A 9,216-nucleotide genomic window follows, 5' to 3' on the forward strand; every position below is an offset into this window, starting at 1 on the left:
GCAGCCCAGACAAGAGGGGACAGTGGCTTGTAAAGGATTAATCCGAGTCTCCCACTACATACACAACTAGCAGTCACACGGAGGAAAAAAAAAAAATGGGAGAAAAGTCGTGACAGGATTTGCCTTCCATTTATCTTTGGTACTCTAGTGAGAGACTCTTCTGATTACCCAGCAGCCTCGTTCTCTTCTAGCTTCTCCATAATACACAGGAATCCGTCTTAGGCTGGGTTCACACGACCTATTTTCAGGCGTAAACGAGGCGTATTATGCCTCGTTTTACGCCTGAAAATAGGGCTACAATACGTCGGCAAACATCTGCCCATTCATTTGAATGGGTTTGCCGACGTATTGTGCAGACGACCTGTAATTTACGCGTCGTCGTTTGACAGCTGTCAAACGACGACGCGTAAATGGACTGCCTCGGCAAAGAAGTGCAGGACACTTCTTTGCCACGTAATTTGAGCTGTTCTTCATTGAACTCAATGAAGCACAGCTCAAGATTTACGAGCGTCTCAGACGGCTCGCAAAATGCGAGGAGCATTTACGTGTGAAACGAGGCAGCTGTTAACAGTCTGTCTTTTCACACATAAATGCCTCTCATTGTGTGAACATACCCTTACATAGCTGCTAATATAACATCCAGCAGAAAGTAAGATCGAAGCAGAGATCTTCACTGTGTACACCTGCTGCACACGAAGGCCACGTTCACACACAGGATTATGTCAGTAATTAGGCATGGATTTCACTCCTAACATTCTACCAGCAATGCATGTGAAGGGGGTATTGTATATTCCATTCACACACCCGCAGGAAAATATCTGCGCAGACTAATCAACGCGCTGCACATTTTATTAAATTCAGTTATATTATTGCTGCAAATTACCCAGCTGCAGATTAGCACCACTGGATTACTGGATGGGAATAATTCCACATACTTCGGCCACGATACAGGTAACACGACCAAAGATCGCCGTGGGAGTGTAGTGTCACGCTGGCAGCATCGCAGTAATGATGGTAAAGGTAACCACGTTGCGACACGCAGGTTACCGCCACAATCGATCCAAACCTGCAGGATTTCTTGCAAACGCCGTGTTGAGGCAATTTGGTAGATGCAACGCGGCCACATTTATCATCATTACTGCGATGCGGCCAATGCGACACTGCAATCTTTGGCAGCACGACCGTGTCGTGGTCAATGTCGCCCTAACCTTTTGTGTGAGAACATTCAACAGATTTTCTCTCCTAGGATCCTTTCCCATTTTGAAAAAATATATACATAGGAAACTGATCAAGTGCGTGTGAGACACAGGGAAATATTTTCCACTGGGGACAGGGTCTGATGTGAATAATGAAATATAAACAAATCACACAAGGAAAGGAGCGTTACTCTTTATTTGCTTGAGTGAAGTGGAGAATTTTCATTTGGATGCATGACTTATCTGTGTGTGAACAGGACCTTTTTGCTGCATTTGACAAAATACAGCGTAAAGTGCCCGAGAACTAGCGATGCAGGTTTTTTTCTGCCTCCCATTGATTTCAATGGCTAATAGCCGCACGGGGGAAAAAAAAACAACACTGCCTCCCATTGAAATCAATGGGGGGGGGGGGGCAATTTCGGCACTGATTCCGATGTGGTTTCTGCGTCAATAAAATCTGTGTGAACATGGCCTTAAAGTGCATTTTATATTTAGCTGCTTTGCCAAATGAAAAAATTATATTAGCTGTATTCATAAGTTCATGGACTGCATCCCTGTATAAACACATTTTACCTGGAAATAACAAAAACGTACAACTATAGGGTTAAATAGCTTTATTTATAAAAGAAACATACAAGAAACACAAGGTCTTCTGTCTGGAAACCTTCGTATTTATTCTGCCTCCCTCTACTATCTCACCGCATGATTGACAGCTTCAGGAAGAGAACTACTGGATATCGTCATCATCAAACAGGTCTCCAAAATCTGCACACACAAAAAAAAAAACATGTAAAACATCAGTGCTCACTAAACACTAGAGTGTCCAAACTACAAAACCCAGCTCACCCTGCCCGCCCCACAGAGCGTTGGCACAGATCACATGGAAACCGCAGTAACCCAATGCAGCATGTAATACAAGCCGGATAGCTGAACAGACTACACACTTTAGTATCTTTGGAAGGTATTTTTCATATACCTTATTCCCACATTTGTATCTACTCTTCCAACATAAATTTTTTATTTTTATATTCAGATCTCCTAAAATTTCATTTAACACCATTAGACCGGATTATTATCTTCCCTTTCTTTTGTGATATAATACGGATATTGTTTCATAGGTACCCACATCATATTCATGCCTCGCGTTATCACTAGACATTTGTTAATCTAAGCCATCAGTCTGGAGCTGAGCTGGCACATCCACAGCATGGCTCGCCTCCTATAGGGCCTTTTAGAGGAGTCGATTCTCGTTCGATCGAGCAAAAGTGATCAATCAGCCTAGGTGCAAACACTGCGAGCGATCGAACGATTAACGATATATCCTTTGTATATCGACGATCGCATCGTTTTAAATGAGAAATATTATTGTTTGTCGTCACTAATTGTGAACGTTTAAACCGGTATCGTTCGTCTTTCATAATTGGTTAGATGCCGGACAAGCGACCTAAACAGCGATCGCAATAACGACTATTTCAGCGATAATAGATGCAATTAAATTACGATCGTTCGCTACGGAACGTCTCGCTAATCGTTCGATCATTACAATTTCTTGGCTCGTCTAAAAGGCCCTTAACCTCCAAGCCTGTCCAATAGCGACTATTGCCAAGACACAAAATTAGAAGCCATTTCTTTTTATCGAGACGGCATCTCCTGATGATGGCATCAAATTGCATGCTGAGGCGGGTGGCATGTGTTCTTGCACTCTTCACTATAACCTACTCGAGTTTTACGTGTACCCCCCATCGTGTGTTCTTTAAATTGTGTAAGAAAACGACACTGCCTTTAGTGGTCTACTCACCACGTTATGGGTCCTCCGATGCAGCACTTGCCTCCATCCAAGAGTCACACATTACATTCAATGTCGCTTGTCCCCCCTTTGCAGCGGACAGGTGGTCTCACATGTGCCATCACTGTCGGTTATAATAACTAGGAGATCTGGAAATGGTCGAACACAAGTCTGCAGCATGCTGGAGCTAATTTTTTTTGTCTTACCTTTTGAAGTGCTTTTGCCACCCCCTAAGAGTGCCAGCTACAAGGTGCATCTAAAGTCCGTCACAGCACCTCACATAGCAAACACTACCTGCCCCCATGTACGGTGATAACACCTAGCTATGTGTTCCCCCGATATAGTAACAAGTCACATGTGCCCATCATCTAAAGTGCAGACACATGTTCCCCCAAGTGCAGTTATGTGCCCTACATAAAATTGTGTGCAGTCACATATCCACATGCCCCCGCATGTTAAAGAAAATAAAAAAAAATAAAAAATTACCTTTCCCGGTTTTCTAATCCTCCATGATATAAGCAGGAGACAGCTTTCACCGTGTGATGCTATCTGATGGCAAATAAATTATGGATCCTCTAAAATAGAGGAGACCTAATTATTAAAGCTTGCCAAGTCGGGTTATCAGCAGGAGGCGTGTCAGAGGCGGCAGGGTGGGCTGCAAGTTGCCCATCACTACTTTAGACACACGGGAGATTTACTAAGGCCTCATGCACATGACCGTGCCCGTAATCATGGTCCGCGATTATGAGCACAGCCGGCCGCTGATGGCCACCCGCATTTTCGGCCAGTGTTCTTAAAGTATGGGAGCACGGTCCGTAAAAAGCAAAAGATAGGACATGTCCTATCTTTTGCGGAGGCTTTCTACAGCCCGGGCACCTGCCCGCAAATACACAGGAAGGAGTCTGTGGTCAATAGAAGTGAATTGGTCCGTAATTGCGGACCATAATTACGGACAAATTCTAGTCGTGTGCCTGGGACCCAAGCAAAATGCGCCAGATATCTGGCACAAATTCTGCCAAAAAAGTGGCGTACATGGCGTGCACTAAATGTATGGGTTTTAGACACTTTTTGCATCTTCCTCGACAGTTTTGAAATGAGTCTAGGAAAAAAAACAAAAAAGGGCGTGGCTAAGAGTCCTGAGGTGACAAAAGGAAAACGGTCTAACATACCTAGCAAGATGCGCCAAACTTCTCATACAGCGTGCGCCACTGTGATAATTTAACACGGTTTCTGCATGTCTGGTCTAGTTTTACATGGTGTTTCTTTAAGACAGTATTGATAAATCTCCCCCATTATATAAAAACACACAGAACTAACACACAAAGTCTGAATCCAGCACAAGTGCTTCCACCCCCTTGCCCTCAGTCCGTTGGCTGCAGCCACATAGAAAGGGGAGTTGGTTATTTTTCATCTGTTCACATGACTGCATTGCTGTGCGGCTGTTTGTTGCTATGCCTGTGGGGGGGTTGTAGGCCAGAGGAGCTTAGCCTGTAAGAAGGGGTGCCGTTTGGCTTCCCTCATTGTGGGTGCGGAGTTCTGAACTTACTATTAGTGTAGGAACCCGCTGGAAAAAAAAGACTTCGGACCCTTATGGGAACTAGCTAAATAATTAAAAAGATAACCTAATATTGCATTGTCCGCATATTATCACTTTACATGTGCAAGCACCTTTAAGGAGTTGTCTGCTAGTAAGTCCGGCAGACAATGCCTCATCCAAGAAGTCCACTGGAATCCTTGCAGTTTATGAGCCCCTATTAAAAAGACTCTGTCACCAGATTATAAGTGCCCCGTCTCCTACATAATCTGATTGGCGCTGTAATGTAGATAACAGTGGTTTTTATTTTGAAAATCGATCATTTTTGAGCAAGTTATGAGCAATTTTAATTTATGCTAATTAGTTTCTTAATAGACAACTGGGCGTGTTTTTACTTTTTACCAACTGAGTGTTGTAAAGAGGAGTGTATGACGCTGACCAATCAGTGACCAATCAGCCTCATACACTTCTCATTGTTCCAGCCCATTGTTACAGTGTGATTGTGCAGTGAAAGAAGCTGGGCTGGAACAATGAGAAGTGTATGATGCTGATTGGTCACTGATTGGTGAGCGTCCTACACTTCTCTCCACAACCCCCAGTTGGTAAAAAGTAAAAACACGCCCAGTTGTCCATTGAGAAACGAATTAGCATAAATCTAAAATTGCTCATAACTTGCTCAAAAATGATTGTTTGTCAAAATAAAAACCACTGCTGTTATCTACATTCCAGCGCCGATCACATTATGTAGGAGATAGGGCACTTCTGGAGCCTCTCATTTCAATGGGTGAGATGTAAAAGTCAGGAACGTAGCCAGAGTCGCCAACGCAATGGCTGCCAGGTTACAACAAGCCAGAGGATGGAAAAGAAACGCAGTGGCCAGAAGTCGATACCAAGAGTAGCACCAAAAGATCCAGGCGTCAAATTCAAATGATGAGACAGGAGCGTAATCGATGTTCAAGGTCAGGAATAGAGACAATATACAAGAAGAGTGGCCAGGCATCCACCTTAAATCTGAAGGCAAGGCATAGCAGGCTGATTCCCCGTTAAATAGGCCGCCAGCCATCAGCGGGTGTCAGATGTCCCAGCAAAAGGATGCGGATAGCCGCAGTGAAGAGAACCGCGGCTGAAGACAGGATCAAAGTAGAAGGCGTCAGTGAAGGCGTGGCTGGTCGCCAGGACTCGTCGCCGAGTCGAGCGAAGTTAGTAACAGGGGTATGAAGGCACTTCTGCTCAAGCACAGATGACAGTACACAGCCCAGGGTCACAATCACTAGGGTCACATGATGAGAAGCAGTGACATCATCTGGATGAGGTTCACCTGTTTATCAGGTATTCCTAAGCTTTGAATGGAGGCTCAGTTGGGACTAGGAATATATTTTGAACTATTCTTTATCTATTCTGGACACTTATGTTACGGTAGGAATATATAATATAGTGCAGAAATAGTAAAACGATTATCCTAACCGAAGTTACAAGCTAGCCTTTAAAATATAGAAACATTAAAGAGAACCTTTCACCTGCCCATACTCGTGCAGCTGAGTGCAGCATGTAACGGGCAGGGCTGTACAAACCCTGGGGCACTTTAAAAAAAATTCCTATCCTCCTCCGTTATTTAGATATTGTTGCCTTTATATTTGGCGGCTGATATTTAAATAATCACCTGAACTGTCAAGGGGACGTGTAACATCGCTGTGACACTGTCCAATCATCTACAGAGAGTGTCACAGCAAGAGCTGGGGAGAGAACGTGTGCGTGCGCGCACGCGCAGCTCGGAGCTGTGCAAATATATCCGCGCACACACTCTTCAGATCTCGGCAGACAAGACTGTGTGATCTCTCGCGAGAGAACACACAGTCTGGTCGTCCTGGTCTGCCGAGATCTGAAGAATGAGCGAGAGCGTGCACGCACAGCTCTGATGCCGCTGCCGAAGATACTCCCGCCGCCATGGAAGAGAAGAACTCACATTCTTCTTATGTTCCATGGTGGCGGCGGAGCTGCACGCGTGAGCACACACACACACACACGCACGCACACACGCACGCACACACGCACGCACGCACGCACCTCTCTCCAGCTCTTGCTGTGAAACGGTCCTTAGTTAATTGGACAGTGTCACAGATGTTACACACCCCCTTGCCAATTACACGCCCCATTGACAGTTCATGGGGTTATTTAAACATCTGGCGCCAAATATAATGGCACTGATATCTAAAAAATGGAGAAAGTTCGGACATTTTTTTATATTGAGACAGGGTTTGTGCAGCACTGCCTCTTACATGCTGCACATGTATGGAAAGGTGAAAGGTTCTCTTTAAGCGAAGCCGATGTTCGAATATCAGCCAATGTACAACATGGAATGATTTTTTATGGGCTTTACTAGAGACAACTCACCATTGAAATAGTCCAGATGTACGGCCTTCTCGTTGGCAGCAAGGTCCATCAGCAGCCCTGTGCTTCCTCCAGCCTGTAGTGATAGAAATGATGAGAGTAGATAAGGTTTACCATTAGAAATATTCTTACACGGCATCGATCTTTATTTCGTTTCTCTATTTCTTTAAAGCGTTCTTTTCACCAGACGCAGCTCTTTATTTTTGGGCATCTATGAGACGCTCTGCATAGTGAAAGATTGTGGGTGCCCACGCATCGGCTAACCAGGCCTCTAAATGGCCAGAAGATTACCCACGCTGTATGGAAATGGGGACACTAGCCAACTTCTCGCAGTAGCAGCAAATTGGATGAGATAAAACAAATCTCATCCACACGCTGCGTAAATAGCGAGCGGAAAAAACGCTCAGAAATTTACCTGCGGTGCAGAGTTTTGTTGCGCAGCATGACCATTGTATTTGCGTAAACGCTATTTATACGTTGCAAGTTTTCCTGATTGAATTCGATGGGGAGGTAACACCCACAACAAATAGCAGTTTTTGCGTCTATTGCAGCGATTCCACCGCAAAAAACGCAGCTTAAGGCATCATTTACACTAGCGTAATATACGAGCGTGCTTTTCACGCGTGTCGTACGCACCTATATTACTCTATGGGGCAGTGCAGACAGTCCGTGGGTTTTGCGCAGCGTGAGTGCGCTGCGTAAAACTCACGACATGTCCTATATTTCAGAGTTTTTCACGCATCACGCACCCATTGAAGTCAATGGGTGCGTGAAAACCACGCTGGTCGCACGGAAGCACTTCGTGATTCGCGCAACAGCTGTCAAACTGAATGTAAACAGAAAAGCACCATGTGCTTTTCTGTTTACAAACATCCAAACGGTGTCATAATGATGGCGGCTGCGCGAAAATCTCGCAGCCGCGCATCATACACGGATGACACACGCAGCTGCAAAACGCACACGCTCGTGTAAATCAGGCCTAAATCTTATACTTATAATAGGAGTCTGTTTCTTCCTCCAGTCCGGCCTCCTGGGATGACGTTTCATCCCATGTGACCGTTGCAGCCAATCACAGACTGTAGCGGCGGTCACAACGGATGAGCAGACATTCCGGGGGAGAAAAACTGCACTAGTTTGGTGTGTTTTTTGGCCCGGAATTGCCTGCAGCGACCGAGGCGGATACCATGGTCCAGTACCAAATTATATACAGACCGGTGGTTGGGGACCACTGCAATAGAGAATAAGAGTTTATACAAACCAGCCGCCCCTTTGATAAAATGTTGTAATAGAAATATCGCACACAACCTTGCGGCATCATGTAAATAGTGCATCCATGGTGACGTCACATCCAGTAGTCACATGACCTAGTACTTGTACAGAGCCATTAGGTCTGGACGTAACGTCACAAAGTATCAATGTATGACACATCACCTGCAGCCAGGAGATTTTAGAAAGTAAAATGTTTAATACATTGATAAGCTTCATCTTTGTTATTTTTTGTAAAGGAGCATGGCTAGGAAAAGATTAATAAGAGTGGTATATTCCTGAACGACCCCTTTAAGAGGTCTCTATGTATAACTCATACAGCTGAACCAGTGCAGGTAACTCACAAGATGTCTGCAGTCATTATATCAGACACTCTCACCTCATCCAGATCCACGTACGGACCGGCTCCCTCCGGGAACATCTCATCCACGGCCGGCTTCATCCTCAACTCACCATACAGTGTGAAGTAAACACGAGCGTATGACGTATTTCCGGCTTTGGACAACACTCTATGCCCCACTTCCGGGTAATTTGTGGGCATGGATTAAATTGTCATTACTAGGACGGGCAGGGAGGCGGGATATTTGACGTTACGTCAGAAAAGGGGCGGGGCGAGTGGACAGCGCGATTTTACAGAAGGAGGAAAATGAGCAAGTGATGTAAATGACGTAAAAATGAGCGGCTGCAGCGTAAATAACTAAGGTGCCCCCATTATAGGGTGTTGTGCCCTGATTATGTTCAGCTGACAGTACATCTATATGTTGTATTCTGGCTTCCAGGACACCGAAACAAACTTTCTATTTGTAGTCGGGAGGAATCCTCTAATAAATATATTCTGCATTATTATGTGACTGATTTTCTTCCAGTAACTTAGATCCGTTCACGCTGCGTTTGTAGTTTATGTTTGGTGCATGCACAGAACGTATCCATAGGTTAGTACCAAAAGAGTGTCCTCTTTTCAACTGTTTAAAATCACGTTGACTCCCCTAACGGTATGTTCACACGGCCTATTTTCAGCCATTTTTCAAGCCGCAAAAGTCCCGAAA

The 9,216-nt window shown here is 44.8% G+C and overlaps 1 protein-coding gene across 1 annotated transcript; it reads right to left on the reverse strand.

Moving 5' to 3' along the window:
* Positions 1-1,795: 1,795 nt before the first annotated feature.
* On the reverse strand, positions 1,796-8,675 carry COPS9 (COP9 signalosome subunit 9). The gene is made up of 3 exons (XM_075863945.1): positions 8,550-8,675; positions 6,908-6,980; positions 1,796-1,961 (listed from the first exon to the last, which is right to left on the reverse strand). The coding sequence occupies exons 1-3, from the start codon at positions 8,610-8,612 to the stop codon at positions 1,924-1,926; spliced, it is 174 nt and encodes a 57-aa protein (XP_075720060.1). The 5' UTR covers positions 8,613-8,675; the 3' UTR covers positions 1,796-1,923.
* Between the last annotated feature and the right edge of the window lie 541 nt (positions 8,676-9,216).

Source organism: Rhinoderma darwinii, chromosome 4, assembly GCF_050947455.1.
Source record: "Rhinoderma darwinii isolate aRhiDar2 chromosome 4, aRhiDar2.hap1, whole genome shotgun sequence".
NCBI classification, from domain to species: Eukaryota; Metazoa; Chordata; class Amphibia; order Anura; family Rhinodermatidae; genus Rhinoderma; species Rhinoderma darwinii.

Excerpts from the sequence above, each read along its gene's own strand:
- COPS9 (XM_075863945.1), bottom strand. The coding sequence starts at position 8,612 with ATGAAGCCGGCCGTGGATGAGATGTTCCCGGAGGGAGCCGGTCCGTAC. Across the intron at positions 6,981-8,549 it reads CGTACGTGGATCTGGATGAG|GCTGGAGGAAGCACAGGGCT; the intron begins GTGAGAGTGTCT and ends CTATCACTACAG. Across the intron at positions 1,962-6,907 it reads ACATCTGGACTATTTCAATG|ATTTTGGAGACCTGTTTGAT; the intron begins GTGAGTTGTCTC and ends TTGTGTGTGCAG.